The sequence below is a fragment of the Rana temporaria genome, chromosome 3, assembly GCF_905171775.1.
Source record: "Rana temporaria chromosome 3, aRanTem1.1, whole genome shotgun sequence".
Lineage (NCBI taxonomy): Eukaryota > Metazoa > Chordata > Amphibia > Anura > Ranidae > Rana > Rana temporaria.
Genome location: NC_053491.1, coordinates 475,597,818 through 475,620,109, shown reverse-complemented (window position 1 = coordinate 475,620,109; position 22,292 = coordinate 475,597,818). Strand labels below are relative to the sequence as shown.

Sequence of the window (22,292 nt, the reverse complement as noted above, 5' to 3'; positions counted from 1 at the left end):
CAAGACACACTTGGAGGAGGAGTGCAAGGTCTCTAACATCCTCCAGCTCCGTGATGTCATCATGGAGGAGTTGAAGAGGACTCCAGTGGCAACCTATGAAGCTCTGGTGAACTCCATGCCTAAGAGGGTTAAGGCAGTGCTGGAAAATAATGGTGGCCACACACAATATTGATACTTTGGGCCCAATTTGGACCTTTTCACTTTTGTTGCCAGTGGTTTAGACATTAATGGCTGTGTGCTGAGTTATTTTGAGGGGACAGCAAATTTACACTGTAATACAAGCTGTACACTCACTACACAACATTGTAGCAAAGTGTAATTTCTTCAGTGTTGTCACATGAAAAGATAGTGGGATGTTTAATTGGACAACTACTGAACATGGCAAATGATATTAAATATTAATAAATGTAACATTATGCATCAAACATACTAGGGGGAGAACAGCTGGGGGTGTCAATGGTTGAGAAGGATCTCTGTGTTCTGGTAGATCATAGACTTCAAAAAATTAAAAATAGCATACAAAGCCAAGCTGCAGTTTCTAAAGCTAGCAGCATACTTCCTTGTTTAAAAGAGATATACTGTATATTTCAGAGAGAGAGAGAGAGAGAGAGACATCATTTTGCCCCAGTACAAATTATTTGTAAGCCCTGATCTGGAATATGCGGTTGAGTTTTGGGCACCAGTTCACAAAAAGGATATTGGGAACTGGAGAAAGTGCAGAGAAGGGCAAGAGGCATGGAGGAGCTCAGCTATGGGGAAAGAGGAAACCAATGGGGGATATGATCACATAGTATAAATACATAAGTAGTCCATATAGTGAACTTGGTGTTGAGTTATTCACTTTCAGGTCATCACAGAGGACTAGGGGGAACTCTTAATGTCCTGTGGAAATGAGATTTAACCTCTACATACAGTAGGTGACCGCGATATTGTGTCAATCTCGCTCCCTTTCTGGGAAAAAGCCGTCATAGAAGCAACGGGGATTCGACTTGGATTCCCGCCAATTCTAGCCGCAACGTTTGGAATGAATCATGAGGAGGAACTCCACGCCAAATTTTAAATACAAAAACGGCATGGGTTCCCCCCCAGGGGCATACCAGGCCCTTAGGTCTGGTATGGATTGTAAGGAGAACCCCCTACGCCGAAAAAACATCGTCCATACCAGACCCGTATCCAAAGCACGCCGCCCAGCCGGTCAGGAAAGGAGTGGGGACGAGCGAGTGCCCCCCCTCCTGAGCCATACCAGGCTGCATGCCCTCAACATGGGGGGGTTGGGTGCTCTGGGGCAGGGGGGCGCCCTACGCCCCCCCCACCCCAAAGCACCCTGTCCCCATGTTGATAAGGACAGGGCCTCTTCCCGACAACCCTGGCCGTTGGTTGTCGGGGTCTGCGGGCGGGGGACTTATTGGAATCTGGGAGCCCCCTTTAATAAGGAGGCCCCCAGATACCGGCCCCAACCCTAGGTGAATGAATATGGGGTACATCGTACCCCTACCCATTCACCTGGAAGAAAAATGTCAATAAAATAAACACACGACACAGGGTTTTAAAATAATTTTTTAGTCAGCTCTGGGGGTCTTCTCCGCTTTCCAGGGGGTCTTCTTACATCTTCTCCGCTCTCCGATGTCGCCTCGGCTTTCCCCGGTTCTTCTCCTGCTTGCTCTCTGGTGCCTTCATTCGGGGCTGGCCGCCGCTATCTTCTTTTTAGCTCTCTTACTAGCAGCGACCAGCCCGGTCTTCTGCCTTCTTCTTTTCTTCCGATGTTGACGCGGCACTTCTTCCCGCTTTAATGCCGGGTACGCGGCTCGCACCGATTTATATAGGCCTCTTATGACGTCACAGTCCCATCATGCTCCGTGTAGGACACTGGACAGACCACTAGGGACAAAGGGGGTGTGTATTTTTGTCATACAGTACCGTGATCTATAAGATTATAGTATACTGTATGTATTGTGTTTATTTACTTTTTCGAATTTGGCTCTGATCTCCACCCCCGTGCGTCGTAACGTCGCAGGGAATGGAGCTCGGCGGCACACAGGCACTGTGTGAATCGAGCGAGGAGGACACCGCTCGATCACACAGCGGGGCGGCATCGCAGGATCCAGGAACAAGGTAAGTAATTCCCTGCCTGTGGAAACTGCGAGGCGATCCAGAGTCTGGCTAAGGGTTACCGCTTTTGTGTCTGAAATTCCAGCCCGAGCCAGACTCGGGAATACCGCCAGGGGGGTTAAAGGAGAAGTCCAGCCTGAGCTCGTTTGGCTGGGCTTCTCCTATGGGTCACAGGAGTGCAATTTGTTTTGCACTCCTGTGATTCGTTTTCAGCAGAGAGCAGTCTGAAGTTCGCTCTCTGCTGACATCACCAATTGACAGTCAGCAGCTCTCCGCTCGGGGAGCAGTGAGAACCGAGACATGGTCGATGTTCGGTGGCTCGGTTCTCAGTAAAGAGACGCTGGGGGACAGATGCAGCATTGGACCGACGCTGCATCCACCTAGGTAAGTATGATTCTGAAAAAAAAACAGGGTTCCCATATTTCTTTAAAGTGGCTGATAGAAAGTGAAAGAGTACTGTAAATTAGAACTTGTTTTGGTCTATCTGGTTCCTGTCAAGAAAAATAAAACCTGACAAGGACAAGTAAAATCAGCTTGAAGAAGGACAAGTGGATCACATTGGAATTAACCACTTGAACTCCAGAAGATTTTACCCCCTTCATGACCAGGCTGTTTTTGCTATTTAGCACTGCTCTAATTTAACTTGTAATTACACAGTCACGTAAAGCTTTACCCAAAGTAAATGTATATATATATATATATATATATATATATATATATATATATATATTTTTTTTTCCACATAAATAGAGCTTTCTTTTAGTGGTATTTGATCACCGCTGGCCTTTTTACGATATAAACGAAAAAATACCAAACATTTTGAAAAAATAAACGTTATTTTTTACTTTCCGCAGGGAGAAGAAACAGAGAGATAAAGGGAAAAGAGAACAGAGCTCAGGGCTCTGGGCTGTGATTGGCTGGGACTTTTTATTTTTCAAATATTATTATTTTTATTATACAGGATTTATATAGCACCAACATTTTATAATACAATTATAGCACCAACAGTTATAATACAATAAAATACAAGAGGATTTTTTTTTATTTATTTAAATAAAAATATTTTTTTAATTGAAATTTTCAACATTACAAAGAATAGAAACAGTTGGAATAATGGCCCGTACACACGATCGGTCAATGCGATGAGAACGGTCTGATGGACCGTTTTCATCAGTTAACCGATGAAGCTGACTGTTGGTCAGTCCTGCCTACACACCATCAGTTAAAAAAACGATCGTGTCAGAACGCGGTGACGTAAAACACAACGACGTGCTGAAAAAAATGAAGTTAAATGCTTCCAAGCATGTGTCGACTTGATTCTGAGCATGCATGGATTTTTAATCGAAGGACGTGCCTACAAACGATCGTTTTGTTTCTATTGGTTAGGTATCCATCGGTTAATTTTAAAACAAGTTTCAAATTTTTTAACCGATGGATAAATAACCGATGGGGCCCACACACAATCGGTTTGGTCTGATGAAAACGGTCCATCAGACCATTCTCATCATATTGACTGATCGTGTGTACGCGGCATAAGGCTGATCAACTTGTTGGTACATATCAAACTGGATTCATATATTCAGTATCATTCAGTATCTTCAGTTTCATACATATATATATATATTAGTAATTCTTATATGAGTGTTATGAATACACCATGAGGTTAATTCGGTATGTCAATGCCATGTAAAGGTTTTTTTTTAAACAAAAAAACTACTCTAGACTAATTGTATATATGAACCTATAGTCAGGCCCGCCATAAGGAATTATGGGGCCCCTTACACAGCTTCAGGCATGGGCCCCCTGGAGCAGAGGGGGGGCTGCCGCCTCAAATTGAGAAGCAGGGGGGCCACCGCTAATTGAGAAACAGGGGGGCTGCCACGAATTGAGAAGCAGGGGGTGTCGCCTCTAATTGGGAGAAGCGGGGGGCAAAGATTGACATGCAGGGGGTGTGCCATGAATTGAGAAGCGGGGGGTGCTGCCACCGCAAATTGTGGTCGGGGGGATTTGGGTACCGATGAACAAAAAAAGAGGGGGGTTGCCCTGGAGACTACTGGGCTCCTTATAAAAAATATATATATAAAAAAAGGGGGGGTAGTCAATAAAAAGATAAAAGAAAAAAGGAAAAATAAAAAATACATTTAATTTTTTTTTTTTTTAAAAAAGGGGTTGCCATCCGGGGCCCTGGGGACCTCTGGGCCCTTTAATAAAAAAATATATATATAAAAAAATGTAAAACTGTTTTTTATAAAAAATAAAAAATAAAAAGGGGGTTGCCATCCGGGGGCCCTGGGGACCTCCGGGTCCCTGGGGATCTCTGGGCCCTTTAACCACTTAAGGACCGCCTCCTGCACATATACGTCGGCAGAATGGCACGGCTGGGCACATGTACGTACAGGTACGTCCTGTACTAGTACCCAGCCGTGGGAAGCTCCGTGACCGGGACCCGGTCCCCGGAGCTGAAGAATGGGGAGAGCCGCGTGTAAACACGGCTTCCCCGTTCTTCACTGTGGCGGCTGCATCGATCGTGTGATCCCTTTTATAGAGAGACACAATCGATGATGTCAGACCTACAGCCACACCCCCCTACAGTTGTAAACACACACTAGGTGAAACAAAACTCCTTCAGCGCCCCCTGTGGTTAACTCCCAAACTGCAACTGTCATTTTCACAATAAACAATGCAATTTAAATGCATTTTTTGCTGTGAAAATGACAATGGTCCCAAAAATGTGTCAATATTGTCCAAAGTGTCCACCATAATGTTGCAGTCACAAAAAAATCGCTGATCGCCGCCATAAGTAGTAAAAAAAAAAAATATAAAAATGCAATAAAACTATCCCCTGTTTTGTAAACGCTATAAATTGTAATTCCCAGGGATGTATTTTGGGCCCTTTTTAATATTTGGTGCTACATTGACTTTTCTCCAATCAGCTCAAATGTGTAGACTTTTACTCTAAATTCCCATATGCAGTTATGAGCTCTAGTATCCCTGTGTGCCATATCTCTCCCTATACTGCTCTAAGGCCTGTCACTTTTCACAGCCTTAGTTGTCAGATGTCTTCCTAGTGGAAACAGACTCATGTTTCTGATAAAAATGACAAATCAGAAGAGTGGATAGGCCTGGGAACCCAGATAGTTGCTTAACCACTTGCCGACCGCTGCACGCCGATATACGTCAGCAGAATGGCAGTGGTAGGCAAACTGACGTACCTGTATGTCGCTTAAAGAATCCGTGCAGCGAAATCAATTTCCACCGGTGTCCCCCGATCGGGTCACAGAGAGGCAGAACAGGGGATGCCTGTGTAAACAAGGCATTTCCCTGTTCTGCCTTGTGACAGGACACTGATCTACTGCTCCCTGTCATCGGGATCAGCGGCCCAGCCCTCACACAGTTAGAATCACTCCCTAGGACACATTAAAAGGGGTTGTAAAGGTTTTTTTTTTCTAAATAGGTTCCTTTAAGCTAGTACATAGTTGGTTCACTTACCTTTTCCTTTGATTTCCCTTCTAAATGTTTTTTTTCTTTGTCTGAATATCTCACTTCCTGTTCCTCCTCAGTAAGCTTACCCCCATCATATGAACCGTTCTGGCTAGGGGTTAGTCAGTGTGCTTGCCCCCTCCCTTGGGACTACATCCCTGTGGGTTCAAAGCATTTTCCCACAGGGATGTAGTCCCAAGGGAGGGGGCGAGCTCAAGGGATATACAAATCACCAGTGTTCAAGGTGGCTCTGATAATAATACATCGAAAAATTAATAATTATCAAAAAGAAACAATTAAAATAAATGAACAAAAGGCCATACATCAAGGCCCAGGACTCCCCTTATCGTGCAATTCCCAACACACTTACCACAAAGACCCCCAGAGAGGTGCACACCAGACTAACTCAAAATTGCAGTGGAGGAGGTTCTGTGTGACCGCAAAGGGCATACAGGGGCCAGGCTACAAAATACATAAAAAAGGAAAAAATAATATATTTTGTATACTTGGACTTGAATTTTGTCCAGTATGTGGGCTAAGATAGCCTCTGGTATACTTACGTAGACTCTACGGTAATAAGGTGTGGGTACAGGTAATTTGTATTTTGTAGCCTGGCCCCTGTATGCCCTCTGTGGTCACACAGAAACTCCTCCATCGCAATTTTGAGATAGTCTGGTGTGTACCTCTCTGGGGGTCTTTGTGGTAAGCGTGTTGGGGATTGCATGATGAGGGGAGTCCTGAGCCATGATGTATGACCTTTCGACTATTTATTTTGATTGTTTCTTTTTGATAAGTAATCATTTTTCAATGTATTTATTATTATCAGAGCCGCTTTGAACACTGGTGATTTGTATATCTCCTGAGGTAGCCATTGATGGCGAAACATGTAGAGATATGATATTCATCAGTAGAATACTGTGGCCAATCTATTCTATATAATTAATCTGCTTTTTATTATTTGTATGTGTATTTTTTCTATGTAATAATATAATGTTATTTTTATTAGTTTCTTATACTGTCCTTCTTGGCACTGTTATAATCCCATTAACCGCTTTGCTACCATTTCTTACTACTGTAAAGGGATGAGGTGCCAGATTATTTGGGTCACTCAATTAACCCCTTTTGCATGCGTCAGTATACTGAGTGTAATATGTAAACCCTTCGTTATTTGCCCCATGGCCAACTGTTTAGAACTGTCCATGGCTTCTGGTTTGCAGTACAGATAAAGGGGCAGATCCTCAAAGAAATTACGTGGCGTATCTCTTGATACGCCGCGTAATTTCAAATTTTGCGAGTCGTATCTTTGTTTTGGTATCCACAAAACAAGATACGACGGCATCTGTGTTAGATCCGACAGGCGTACGTCTTCGTACGCCGTCGGATCTTAGATGCAATTTTTCAGCATCCGCTAGGTGGCGTTCCCGACGTAATCCGCGTCGAGTATGCAAATTAGCTATTTCCGAATATAGTTAAAGCTGCTATATGGTGGCATACTCAATGTTAAGTATGGCCGTTGTTCCCGCGTCTAATTTTGAAAATTTACATCGTTCGCGTAAGTCGTCCGTGAATGGGGCTGGACACCATTTACGTTCACGTTGAAAACAATGACGTCCTTGCGACGTCTTTTGGAGCAATGCACCCTGGGAGTTTTTACGGACGGCGCATATGCAGTTTGTTCGGCGCGGGGACGCGCTTCATTTAAATGAAACACGCCCCCTACCTGCCCAATTTGAATTCCAACGCAAGAGAAACACTACGCCGCCGTAACTTACGGCGCAAATTCGTTGAGGATTCAAACCAAAGCCAAATAAGTTACAGCGGCGTAGCGTATCTTACATCTACTCCGGGCGCAGCGGATGTATGTGGATCTGCCCCATAGTCTAATACTTCAGAGGAATTTAAAATATCCATTCAAATATATTTTAACCCCTTATTTTTGGGACTTGTGATATAAGTGAGACATGCAGTTGATTTCTGCTTTACAGAGACACTGTCAAGTTTCTAAATGTTTTAAGCCAGAAGTTACCTGCAAAATTCCTCTTCCTCCTATGTCACTGCAGAACTCAACAGATGGTTGAGGGTATCAGTGTATGGTAAAGGGCAGAGGTATCTGATGCTCATGGAAGCATTGAAGGTTGAAGAAGTTTTCTGAATCTGTAGGATCAAAATGGAGGAGAGCAAGAAGAAGTGGGCCACCAGAGAGCACTCATCATCAGAGGCATATCTAGTGAAAATGGCGCCTATGGTAAGCACTGAAACTGCACCCCTGTCAAAACATTTGAAACCTTTCAGATAACCAGAGGCAGGGAGGGACGCAGTGCGACCAGGACAGAGAGGGACACTGGGGACCACTGGGGCTGGTACTGAAAATTTTGGGGGGGCGCAAACTGAAAAAAAAATCAATTGCGGCCATTGTGCCCATCAAAAGCAGCCACTGTGCCATCAATGGCCAGTCATCGGCCATCATGGGGGCACCTGTCACTCCCCTCCCTAGGCCAAGTAGCAATATTAGCAATTGCTGTACCGGTGCCGCTCTTCAGCAGGCCATCCGCGATGCCGGGAGCTACATTAGTGCCGAAGATGACCGCAGGAGGATGGGTGTTTTTTTTTTTCGTGCAGGGGGTAGCTTTTTGCCGCCCCCTCCCCATGGCGCCCATGGCACTTGCCGTGGCTGCCATACCCTAGATACGCCACTTCTCATCATCAGTTCTATTGGAAGGTAGACCCAGACCAGAAGGTCCCTGCTCTCTGGTGGCCCACTTCTCCTAAAGCCCCATACACACAATTGGGATTTCCAACGGGAAAATAGAGAACCAGTTCTCAATCTATTTCTGTCGGAATTCCTGACAAAAAAAGGCAGATGGAGCATACACACGGTCGGAATTCCCGAACCAAAAGCTCCCTCCTTCATTCCAGTGCTGCAGATTCAGAAAACCTCATCAACATTCATTCCAATTTCAGTTATGAGAAAATCCCAATCTATGAATGGCTAAAGAGGAGGAGAAAAAAACTAAAATTTTTATCTATACATTTTTAGTTTGAAAAAATCATAAGCTAAGTTTTGCATGCCAAAGTTATATCAATGCATGCGGCAAGTTTTATGAAAGTTTTTTGAAAAGCTTCTTGAATATCAGTATTTCTAAAACTATATATGAGAGGGTTAATCAATGGAATCATGACAGTATACAAAAGAGACAGTATTTTGCTGGAAGTTGATGACTTCCCCCGTGTTGGAACCATATACGTACAAAGAAGGGTAACAAAATATATTGACACAACTGTAAGATGGGAGCTGCAAGTTGAGAAGGCTTTTTGTCTTCCAGTGACCGTAGGGATTCTTAAGATAGTGAAAACAATATAACAATATGATACAATGATGAACAGAAATGGGAACACTGAAGGAATAGTAATACTAGTAACTTCAATCTGTACAACATATGTGTCCGAACAAGAAAGGGCCAACAGAGGAGTAAGATCGCAGAAAAAGTGGTCAATGACATTGGAGCCACAGAAGTTCAAATTAGAAATTGAGACAACATATTTTATGATTGCAGAAAAGCTCACTAACCAAGAAGATATAATTAGTTTTAAACAAAATAAATAGTTCATAATAGCATTGTAACGTAGAGGGTTACAAATGGCAAGATATCGATCATAAGACATCACAGTCAACAGCATAGTATCAAGGCCCAAAGAGGCACTAAAGAAGTAATACTGTGCTAGGCAGCCTGTAAAGGTAATGATGGTTTGTCGATCCACCAACACACGGAGCAAGATTGGACTTATGCTGTTGGTCATTATAATGTCTGATAAGGAAAGCTGCGTGAGGAACATGTACATTGGAGAGTGCAGGTTTCTGATCGTAGCCACCAGAACTATGAGGAGAAAGTTCCAACTTGTTGTAAGACAGTAAATTATGAAAAAGAGAATGAAGAGTAAAATGTTGTGAGGATAGAGATTATTAAATCCCAGAAGATGAACCTCAGTGATCATGGTGAAATTGTTCTGAAGCATAACTTAATAAAAAAAAGTCCTTCAAGTCCTTGGATAAAACTGGTGTTTGTGGTTCTTCATAAGAACAAACCAGAGTGGTATGCTACTTCCCCTTTGCAACTGATTATCAACTGGTTCAACTTTAAAAATATTAGCAGTTGACTAAACTAGATGGACATCTGTCTTTTTCAGTCTCAGTAACTACGTAGTAAAACATTTTCATCTCTTCATCTGTAAAGATTAACTGGATAAAGACATATTAAAATCCTTACTTGGAGTCCCAAGGAATTAATATAACAATACAGCATTACACATAGTATAATATAGCCTTTGGAGCAGATTTAGGCAGTCAGGTAACAATATAATGCCGCGTACACACAGTCTACATATTTGACAACAAATGTTCGATGTGAGGTTGTTGTCGGAAAATCCGACCGTGTGTTGGCTTCATCGGACATTTGCTGTCGGAATTTTCCGACAACTAATGTTTGAGAGTTGGGTCTCAAGTTTTCTGACAACAAAAGTTTTGCTCAGGAATTCTGGTTATTTTTCTCTATGTAGAATAATCTTGGACTAATAGAGTTAGGTTAGGCACATTCAACCGCAGATTCAATAGACACAGATTGCTATTGTCACCGTCATGACAAATCTTCTTTCTATATCGAACTGTTGTTGCAACATAACGAAAATAATGCATTTTTCATGTTGGATCTTTCGGATTTCTGACTCATTCTGCACATTTGTTATCGTTAGTTAAAAAGAACACGAAAATCCCTGAAATTAAGACGAAAATGCAATGTAGTAAAGTACATACATAAATATAGTCATATGTAGAAAGAAGATAAAAATAAATAAATAAATAAGATATATATTTTTTTTTATTTGGTGCTGTGATGAATGTTCACATCATCTCAATTTTTACTTAACCCCCCTGACGGTATTCCCGAGTCTGACTCGGGGTTACATTTTTGTGCTGCGATCGGTAACCCCGAGTCAGACTCGGGTCTCGCCTTGCAGAATCCACAGGCTTGGTTTACTTACCTTGTCCCTGGATCCAGGAATTGCAACAAACTTTCTACCAGATTTCTACCTTTTGTTGATCTCAAGAAATAGCTGTATGTTTCTCCATGTCCTTTGCTGACTGATTCTGAAAGGGAGAATTTGGTTCATTCTAATCACCCGGTGTTATAATGAAAAAAATGGCAACGTCTACATCCCATTTAGAAATATTTATATCTTAGGGAGTATCTCACCAACAATAAAATTCCTGTTGCAGGGGATTCCTAAAATGTGAGTTGTGTCTTAGTACAGACATTCTAGAAAATCAGTGAGCCAATCACACAAGCAAAAATGTACGGTTCCAGGGGCATTCTGTATGACAGTGTACAGAGTGCTCATGGGTTTCCATATTGCATCAAATTTTACAAAAAATTATAGCAGCTGCAGATTGAAAAGAAAAGTTATTTTTTTTAGAAACATTAAATTACTGCATGGCTCCTGTAGCAATTGTGTATGTTATATTATTATTTTTTTTTTTGCTATACTTCTTTATCCTCAAAAGTGGAGTTAGCCTTTAAGTAATTCAAGCCCAACAACAGCTATGAATGCCATGTAACCAATTTGCAGAATGAATAGAAACATGCACAGAACAATCCCCAGCATGCTAGCTAAGCAAAAAACTTGTAATAATCACAACCCCCCCCCCAAAAAAAAAAAAATCCTAAGAAAAGGTTTACTGTTCCATATATGTTACTTACTAGTAAGGGTTCCATGTTCATATTTTTTGAAGGAGGTTTTAATAATTTATATATATATATATATATATATATATATATATATATATATATATATATACACACCTGTGTATATATATATACAGTTTTTTTATACATATTACATATTATATACTTATTGCACAGGAAGGTTTAAAATTCCAAAGATATTAAGGTTGACCAATAACCTAGTGGTACTGAAATATGACAGTTTTTTTTTTTACTAATACTGACAAAAAATTTAAAACACATAAACATTTTCCCCAGCATTCAAAAATACATGTAATTAGACTTACTGCATTAGTGACGAGGGCACATTAAATTGTTTGATTAAGTTTTCCTGTAAAGTTTTCTTAATTGATTCAGAAAGTATTTAACTATTATTTTGTGGTTTAAATATACATTTTACTGCAGATTGTAATCAATACAAATAGTATAATTTGTTGTTCTTATAATTCCCCAGTGGTGAAGCATTCGGATGAAAGAAGCTTGAAGAAACCTGTAAAACAAAATTGCGTTCATTCTTCTCCTTTTATACTTAATGTAAAGTCTAAAGGGAATAAATTAAAATTGTCTCATTATTATAGACTAAAGAGTGATATAGTAATGAGCTATACTATACCATTGGTGATGATATGTGTGACGTGTACCCAAATAAAACTTACTGTATGTCCTTGTTTCCCCACAGATAGAGCTTTATTTTGGTGCTATTTGATCACCTCTGCAGTTTTTATTTGTTGTACTATAAACAAAAAATTGTTTATTTTCTGCTATAAAACATATCAAAAAAAAAAAAAGAAAAAAAAAGTCTTCATCACTTTATATATTGTATATATGTATAATAGTTGGTTTGCACAAAAGTTAAAGGCCCGGATTCACAGACATCGGCGCATATTTATGCCGCCGTAGCGGCGCAGCTCGGAGAGGCATGCACTGCATTCACAAAGCCAGTGCTCACCAAGATGAGCCAGCGTAGCGTAATTTCGAAGGCGCAGGCCAGCGTAAGTGTAAGTGGGCATGACCCCATGCAAATGATCATCCGAGCCTGGCGCAGTGGTTTATGTCCGGCGTATCTCAAACGGCGCATGCGCCGTGACATGAACGCATGTCCTGTACCCCTCTGCGCATGCTCACAACTACGCCCGGCGTAAACCCTAAGATACACCGACCCACCGCCTACGCCCAGAGCATAAAGACGCCCAGACATGTGCCCGTCGAGCGCAAAAGTACACCAGCAGCTTTTGGTGTAGGTACTTTTGTGTTCTGAGCGATGTCTGCTCCTGTGACTGAGAGGGAGAGGAGGAATAATAATTTTTCACCGGAGGAGAAGCCAATCCTCATCTCTGCCATCTCAAGGTACGACATGTTCCTCCATGGGGCACAGAGTGGCATGACCAACAAGGTCAAAAAAGAGGAGATCCTCCAGGAGGTCGCAATGCAGGTCAATGCCCTTGGCCATGAGCGAAGGACCTCAAGGGACATATCAAAAAAAATCAGTGACCTGTGTCGTCTGGTCAGAGACAAGCTGGCCAGGATGAAGAGGCATGCCAGGGGCACGGGAGGCGGACCAGCCACTACTATCAGGCTCACTGCTGAGGAGGAGGTGATTGCTAGATGTCTGGAGAGGGAGCAAGTGGAGGGCCTGGAGGGCTTTGACTCTGGTGATCAGGCCTTGAGGACAGGTAAGTGTGTTTTATCCCCTATCCGGTGTGTAGCATGTAAGGGGGTGGAAGGGAATATGTGACAAGTGTGTGGGTCCACCAACATGTGAATGCTTTGTGTCATCCACAGATGTGCTGGAGGGAGCTGGGCCATCGTCAGCTGCTGGACGACCCACGCCATCCCCGGAGGAGTGTGCCCACACCTCTCCTCTAGAGGAAGTTGAGGAGGAGCATGGGGACCTTGAGGAAGGTGTATACCTTGAGGAGGATATCATCATCCCTGGACCCTCCCAAACCTCCTCCCCATCAGGGGAAGCCCATCACCCTCCTCCCCCATCACGGGAAGCCCCTCACCCTCCTTCCCTATCAGGGAAAGCCCCTCAAGGGCCTCCCCATCAGGGAAAGCCCCTCAAGGGCCTCCCCGTACAGATGGCCCCAAGCCTCTCCTGCCCCCAGTAAGGCTATGCGCAAGACAAGGGGTGTTCCTGAATCCCTCCAAGAAGGGATGGCGAGGGAACAGGCCCGCCAGACGCACCATATGGGTGCAATTGCAGGTGACCTGCGCCGTGTGGCAGACAGCCTGGCCTCTTCAGCCAAGACCCAGGCTGAATGCACTGTGGCTCTGCAGAGCACCTCAATCTGTGACAGCCTGCAGGATGTGAGTGCGAACTGCGCTGCTATGGTCACCTGCATTGGGGAGCTGCAGGGCACAACATCAGGCCTCATGGCAGAGGTGAGGAGCCTGAGAGTGGCTATACAGGCCAATATGGCTGCCATTGAGGTGGAGGGATGGCAGACCAGGTGCCACCAGTGGCACAACACCACCCGCCAGCTGCGGATGCAGGGTCAGACTAACGCAGTCCTCACCCGCATTGCCCTTGCATTGGAGTGCAGGCAGCCAGCATCTCCCAGGAGGGACAGAGCAGGGGATGATCCTCCTCCTGATGCCCCACCCCCCCACCCGAGGCTCCCCCCAGACAACTGAGGAGCCAGAGCCATGGCACCATGCCTGGCCCACGACAGGGCAAATGAGTGCCTTTTTTTATTTTATTTGCTCAGGTTATGAGCTTTTTTGTTTGTTTGCTCAGGTTATGAGCTTTTTTTGTTTGTTTGCTCAGGTTATGAGCTTTTTTTATTTTTCTAGTGACTGCACACGGTCAGTAGTGCAGGCTACAGTGTGACTGGTGTGTGAATATGGGTGACATGCCTGCCAGCAAGGTATGTCACCTTGGGTCGTCTGGGAGAGGTTACCCCCACGACCGTGTGAATGTGGTATGAATGAACAGCAACACCATTGGGGCCTTGGCGTGGCGTTGCTGCTCCCAAGTCCTGCATGGTGGACTTGGACTAAACCAATGTGAAGTGGATGTGGTGTGTGTGAGCACAGGACCCCAGATGGCAAGTCACCTTTTTTTTTATTTATTAGAAAAAAAAAGTTTTGGATATTTTTTTATTCTTTTTAGTTCCCTTTTTTATATTTATTTTTCTTTATTTCGTCTTTCTCAATTCACGGCAGCACTCACCCAGGCCCATGCTGTGTAAGGGGACAAATAATTTCTGATGGCGGCCCTGCCTGGCATGTTGGCATATAGATGTGTTGTCCTGCAAGTGTGGTTGCTCGTCCGTAACGATGCTGCTGCAGCTGCTGTCCAGCTGACCTGTGTACGTCTGGTGCTGAGTTACACCTGCTTTATGAGGAATTACTTCAGGCCGGACGTTGAACTTACACGCAGCACGCGTAGCCTGTACCGGGCACACTTACGTTCATGAATCGCCGTATCTCCCTCATTTGCATACTTGAATAGAAAATCAATGGGAGCGCCACATGCGTCCAGCGTAAATATGCACCCACGATACGCCGGAGTAGGCAAGTTATGTCGGTCATAGGAAGCCTATTTTCAGGCTATCTAGGTTTGTGGGTACGGCGCACAGATACGACGGCGCATAGTTACACTTACGCGGCGTATCTCAAGATACGTTGGCGTAAGTGCTTTGTGAATCCGGGCCATAGTGTCTACAAACTACGGGATATTTGTATTTATTTATTTACTTGCAATGGCGGTGATCAGCAACTTTTAATGGTGCTGTGATGTAGCAGCAGACAATCGTCCCCTAACTGACACTTTTTGGGAACCAGTGACACTATTACAGTGATCAGTGCTACAAATATACTTTTTTTGGGACCATTGACATAATTACAGCAATCAGAGCTAAAAATAGCCACTGATTACTGTATAAATGTCACTGGCAGGGAAGGGTTTAACACTAGGGGGCGATCAAGAGGTTAAATGTGTTTCTCATTCCAGACAATGATGTAGTTGGTCAGCACGCTCTAAATGGTTCCCCTATAGAATGTATTAGGGATGCATGGAGGGAGACTGGGTTTTTTAACCACTTAAGTACCGCCTAATGCCGATATACATCTGCAGAATGGCACAGCTGGGCACGGGCACAGGCACGTACAGGTACGTCGCCTTTAAGAGCCCAGCCATGCGACCCGGTCCGAAGCTCTATGACCGCGCCCAAGGGACCTGCTGACCCGATCGCCGCGGGTGTCCCGCGATCGGTCATAGGAGCTGAAGAACGGGGAGAGGTGTGTGTAAACACACCTTCCTCGTTCTTAACTGTGGAAATGTCAGTGATTGTCTGTTCCCTGATATAGGGAAAGGCAATCAATGACGTCCAGTCCCACCCCCCTACAGTTAGAAACACACATGAGGTCACACTTAACCCCTTCAGTGCCCCCTAGTGGTTAACTCCTAAACGGCAATTGTAATTTTCACAGTAAGCAGTGTATTTTTATAGCACTTTTCGCTGTGAAAATGACAATGGTCCCAAAAATGTGTCAAAATTGTCCGATGTGTCAGGCATAATGTCACAGTCACAAAAAAAAATCGCTGATTGCCGCTATTAGTAGTAAAAAAACTATTATTAATAAAAATGCCATAAAACTATCCACTATTTTGTAAACGCTATAACTTTTGCGCAAAATCAATAAACGCTTATTGCGTTACAGAGGAGGTCTAGGTCTAGAAATATTGCTCTCGCTGATGTTTGCGTCGATACCTCACATGTGTTGCCTAAACACCGTTTTCATATGTGGGCGGGACTTACGTATGTGTTCGCTTCTGCGTGCAAGCTACTGGGGACAGGGGCACTTTATAATATATATTGTTAATTCTATTGTAAACTTTTTAATTTGACACTTTAAATAAATAAAATAAAAATTTGATCACTTGTATTCCTATAACAAGGAATGTAAACATTCCTTGTAATAGGAATAAGCATGACAGGCCCTCTTTACAGTGAGATATGGGGTCAGTAAAACCCCACATCTAACCTCTAGGCTGGAAAACCGGAAATAAATTAAAAAAAAAACATCACGGCTTCCCAGCCGAGGTGGCGCTGTTTTTTATTTTTTTTTATTTTTGAATGACTTTTTTCACATACTTTGATCATTATTTTTATCTTTGTACTTAATGTTTGAATTGTATGGTGTGTTGTAATTATATGTATGTGTGCATGCATGACTGTGTGCACACATGTACATATTATCACTATAGGGTATGTGAAAAATAGTGGCATACACATGGATCACCCAATATGCATTGCAGCTGATTCCCCCTTTTGGATAATTGCCTGCAGTCAATTTAGACAATTAATTGGTGGAACCAGTGATCCTTAGAGCTACTATTTATTTCACAAGTTTCATGTCTGTAATGTGGTTATGACTAAGGCCTTATAGGCTGTAACACGTTAACCTTTCCTATTTGCGTTTTGTCTACTGTGGCTTGTCAATAAATACATACATTTTTTAAGAGCAACGACCGGAGTGCGGATCATCTTTTTTTCATTTACTTCTACTCAGTCAGCGACTGTGGATCGAGCACCAGGAAGCTCTGCTTTCCATGTGATGTGTGATATATGGGTAGTAGCACTGACTTTTTTGTTTATTTTCTATTTTTTTTTAATGCAGAGGCCGGGCATGACATCCAAACGATCACAAAGACTCCGGTGACCATCTGGTCTGCCGAAAATCTCTATGGTAGGAACTTGGAGGCCGGACGCGATGTTTCAATGTCACGATGTAACACCCGGCCTCCAAACGATCATAGAGACTCCGGTGAGCATCTGGTCTGCCGAAAATCTCTATGGTAGGAATTTGGAGCCCGGGCACGATGTTACGAAGTCACAATGTCTCGCCCGGCCTCCAAACGATCATAAAGACTCCGGTGAGCATCTGGTCTGCCGAAAATCTCAATGGTATGAGCTTGGAGGCCGGGCGCGATGTTACAATGTCACAATGTCACGCCCGGCCTCCAAACGATCATAGAGACTCCGGTGACCATCTGGTAGGAACTCTGGGCTAACGGATCTGTTCTCCGACTCACTAATCACACCAGTAAGTCAGTAGAAGCATCGGAGGGTGGCGGGAGGGGGGATGTCCCCTCTCACTGCCTGTAAGAATGATCAAGCAGCGGAACAGCTGCTTTAAATATACTTATGGTGCACAGAATCGCCAGCTCTAAAAAAAACATATCTGAATGATGCCTGTATCTGCAGGCATCATTCAGATATCCACGCTCAAAGTCAAGGATGTCCATAGACGTCCCTTGGGCGGTAAGCGGTTAAGGGACATTTTGTTTGTACTACACCATTTATCCAGTTGTGCCACTTCCTCTCTTTAGAGTGTTTCATTATTGTTGTTGATGAGACCTACCACAGTTGTGTCATCCGCAAACTTGATGATATGGTTGGAGCTGAACTTGGCAGTACAGTTGTGGGTCAGCAGTGCGAAGAGCAGCGGGCTAAGCACACATCCTTGTGGGGCACCTGTGCTCATTGTGGAGGTGCTCAAGGTGCTGTAGCCGACATGGCCTGACTGAGGTCTTCCAGTTAAAAAGTCCAGGATCCAGTTACAATGGGGCAGGTTGAGGCTCAACAAGTTCAATTTAGTTATAAGTTGCTGAGGACATATTGTATTAAATGCTAAAGAGCTAAAGATGATAAACAGCATTCTAACATAAGAATATTTCTGTTCTATGTGGGTAAGTGCCAGGTGTAGGGTAGAGGGTATTGCATCATCCATGGAACGGTGTGGACGGTATGCAAACTGGTATGGTTCCAGGATGTATGGAAGACTGAACTTAATGTGATGCATGACTAACCTCTCAAAGCACATCATCATTATTGGAGTTAGTGCTATAGGATGATAGGGTAGAAGAGGATACTGGACTGCCGCACTCCTTAAAACGATGTCTTTATTGTACAAATGAAATCCAAAAAACAACCAAAGCAATGCAGTCAAAATGAAGTGAACGGGGGCGTGGCTACCGCGTGAAGCTGCATGGACGTGTAATCCGACAGCTCCGCTCCAGGCACGGGAACCGCCGACGATAGAGGCACCACCACGGCTCGCATCCACTCGGACTCTCCGCGTATCAGACCCCGGACGGCAGCGGTATGACCCGCAAACGTAAGGAATCAAGGGAGCCGTGGAAATTGGAGGACTTTTATCCTCCGAAGGGCCGCGGCCTACACCAAGATGGCGCCGCTCCGGAGACTGTCTCCCCGGCCTCCTCGCGCGGCTCACATTCGACCACGTCCAGCCCAGGAGACCAAGCAGGCCTGCCACGGAGGTCTCCAGCGACACTCACCCCAGCATCTACTCCTCTCTCCAGAAGCCCTGCCAAATCTAAGCCCCGCTTGGAGGGAGACGCAGGGACACTGAGACCTGGACAGGACTCCATGGAGGACACGAGGGAACTGATTGACCCATTCACTGCCTTTCCTACCTCAGGTAAGGCGGTTTCAGATACAACTTTAAAGGACATGTTAGTTTCCCTGCGTAGCTCCATGCACGCTGATATGATGCAATGCATGCGTAACTTCAAGGCTGAGATGGGAGAAATGGGGGAGCGTGTCACACATGTGGAGGAAAAAATGGGTGAATTTGCCAGCTCTCATAATACCCTGATTGATGCCCATGCTGACCACTCAGAAGAACTAGCTTGGCTTAGGGCAAAGGTGGCCGACCTCAAGGACAGATCGAGGAGGAACAATGTAAAAATTAGGGGGGTCCCTGAGTCAGTCCTCCCAGCACAACTTCATCACTATGCTCGGGACTTGATTCACCAAATCCTCCCCTCTGTCCCGGAGTCCGAACTGCAAATAGATCGCATCCACAGATTGCCCAAGCCAGCCCACCTTCCTGATAATATCCCCCGGGATGTTTTAATGCGGGTGCATTTTTATCATGTGAAGGACCAGCTTATGATGACTTTCCGCAAAACGCAGCAACTTCCTGAGCAATTTGAACGCATCCAACTCTATGCGGACTTATCTCAATTTACGATGCAAAAGCGTAGGTCTCTGATCCCTGTAACCAAAGCGTTACGGAACCATAATGTCCCCTACCGCTGGGGTTTCCCAGTAAAGCTCACTATTACTCATGACGGAAAAAACTCTGTAGTGACGAGTATAGATGAGGGCCTTGCTCTACTCAGAGCTATGGACATCCTTCCGGAGCAATCACAACCTAGTGCCTCGTCCCCAGAGAAAATAGGAGTTCAATCTGAATGGCAAACAGTGGTGAGGAAGAAGAGTGGCAAAAACAAATCCAGCTCATAATATGCCTATATGGTTAGTTTTTTCTGAACCTCAAGGTTCCCACCTTGACCTGGCGTACGTGTGTGCACGTTATGTTTACCCCCTCAGTTGTGGGTAGAAACCCTACCCTCTGGTTCTTGCATGGACAAGTTGCATTTTTACTACATTATTTGCTTTTTTCTTTTCTTTTTTTGACTTTCTTTTTGTTCCCCGTCCTCCCTCCCTCTTCCTGGAATGGTCTGCTCTCCGTTCATGCTGCTCTCCCTGCACCGCTCCGAACTGGATCGTCCATCTTCCCCCTGCCTGTCAGTGATGCCGAAAACCCGGAGCCTCTGATGTTTATGGAATTAAGGTACTGTTATCATCCGCACCCACACTGTGACCATGGCGCTTAAAATAGTGTCCCTCAATGTCAACGGCCTTAACCACCCGGCCAAGCGGGCCTCGGTCTGGAGGGAAGCGCTTAAACTCCAGGCCGACGTTCTTTGCATACAAGAGACGCACTTTCGGGGCTTCTGAGCCTCCTCGCTTTCAACACAGGAACTTTCCACATATCCTCATGGCTTCAGCCCCCACTAAACAAAAAGGGGTTCTCATTGCTTTCAGAGACACGGTGGCCCTCACGTTGTTGGAAACCCACGCTGACCCAGAGGGGAGGTATCTTATTCTGCTTTTGGAACTCAACAACAAACCCTTCACTCTGGTCAGCTTGTACGCTCCAAACTCCCACCAAATCCGGTTTCTGAAGAGACTTTATAGTAAAATAGCTGCCCTCAAAAGGGGATCCCTGGTAATATGTGGGGACCACAATTTAACAGCAGACCACACTCTGGACTCATTGTCTGGTACGAAACGAACCCCACCCCAGCTTCAACCCCTGTTTCACGCTGAAGACATTTTTGATGTTTGGAGGTGCCAGCACGCTGATGAGCGTGATTATACTTTCCATTCTGCCAGACACAACTCTTACTCCAGGATTGACCTGATTCTGGTGGATAAAATGCTCCTGCAGGCGGTGTCCTCCTCCACCATCCACAACATCTCTTGGTCTGACCATGCACCTGTGTCGATTACGTTGGTGGAGGGGCACACCCCGAGCCCTGCATATGTGTGGCGGGCTAACTCCCGAGTTTTCCAGTCATCATCCCATGTGTCTATGTTATCCAAGAGTTTGTCCCAATTTTTTGCTGAGAATGCAGGTTCGGTCTCGGATCCTGCAATACTATGGTGTGCCCATAAGGCTTTTGTTAGAGGGATCATTTTGCAGATATGTGCGAGGGAGAAAAGGCTGAGGACACAGAAAGTGGACAGGCTCCTTAGGGACATCCAACTCTTAGAAGCCCAAAATAAGCTCAAAGCTACAGATCAACTTGCACAAAAATTATCACAGAGCCGCTCTGATCTCAGACTTCTATTAATCCACCAATATGACAAACACCTGCGGGCCCTAAAACTGACCCATTACTCCTCAGGTAACCGTGCTGGTAAATTCCTGGCCCAAAGACTTAAAGCCGCTAGGGTTAAATCTAAAATTCCATACCTCCTCCACTCGTCCAACAATTCTAAAATTGTGAACCCCAAGGAAATAGCGAACTCCTTTGCGGAGTATTACTCCTCCTTATATAACCTAAATAGAGACCCTAAAACGCCCCAACCCTCAGAAGATGCCATCCAGGCTTTTTTTGCTAAGATCAATCTCCCCTCCCTCTCGGAGGGTCAACTCACGTCACTGAACGCGCCCATAGGGGAATCTGAGATCAGAAGCGCCATTAAATCACTCCCACTGGGTAAATCCCCAGGACCGGACGGGCTGCCGGGTGATTATTATAAGCTCCTTCAGGACAGTCTGACACCCACACTACAAGCTGTGTTTACTAAAGCTGTGTCCTCTGCCTCGTTCCCCTCCGAGATGCTGAAGGCTTATGTGGTTACAATTCCCAAACCAGGCAAGGATCCCACCACCCCGGCTAACTTCAGACCCATATCCTTGCTCAACACTGACGTTAAGCTGTACGCAAAGATCCTGGCCCATAGACTTCTCCCTGTCCTCCCGACCCTCATCAACCCTGATCAATCTGGTTTTACCCCGGGGAGACAGGCGTCGGATGCGACTAGGAGGGTGCTCGGGGTGGTACAGTGTGCTAAGTCCTGTCGGACGCCTTCTCTGCTGTTGTCCTTGGACGCGGAGAAGGCGTTCGACAGGATACATTGGGGGTACATGAGATATACTCTACAGAGGTTTGGCTTCACGGGACCCATCCTTTCGGCCATACTTGCCTTGTATTCCTCCCCTTGTGCTCAGGTGTATACATCAAACCTGCTGTCGGATGCATTTACTATCTCTAATGGCACAATACAGGGGTGCCCCCTCTCCCCCTCAATCTTTAATCTCTTGATAGAACCCCTAGCGGAGAGGATTAGATCCCATCCGGATATCAAAGGTTTCCCTGTTCAAGGTAGATCCCACACTATTAATCTCTTTGCCGACGATATAATCATCTTCCTCACCTCTCCCTCGACCTCATTGCCGCATGCCCATGACGCACTAGCAGCATTCAGTAACATCTCTTACTACAAGGTGAACTTCTCAAAGTCAATCATTCTTGACCTGGGCATTCCACCTCCTACAAAAGCTCATCTCCAAAAATCCTTCCCCTACACTTGGAGC

At 44.7% G+C, this 22,292-nt stretch overlaps 1 protein-coding gene across 1 annotated transcript; it reads right to left on the bottom strand.

Moving 5' to 3' along the window:
• Positions 1 to 8,643: 8,643 nt before the first annotated feature.
• Positions 8,644 to 9,790, bottom strand: LOC120930708 (olfactory receptor 11L1-like). Its single transcript, XM_040341884.1, has one exon. The coding sequence runs from the start codon at positions 9,601 to 9,603 to the stop codon at positions 8,644 to 8,646; it is 960 nt and encodes a 319-aa protein (XP_040197818.1). The 5' UTR covers positions 9,604 to 9,790.
• Positions 9,791 to 22,292: the final 12,502 nt, after the last annotated feature.

Bases quoted from the DNA above. Each gene is read 5' to 3' on its own strand.
- LOC120930708 (XM_040341884.1), bottom strand. From the start codon at position 9,603: ATGCTTCAGAACAATTTCACCATGATCACTGAGGTTCATCTTCTGGGA.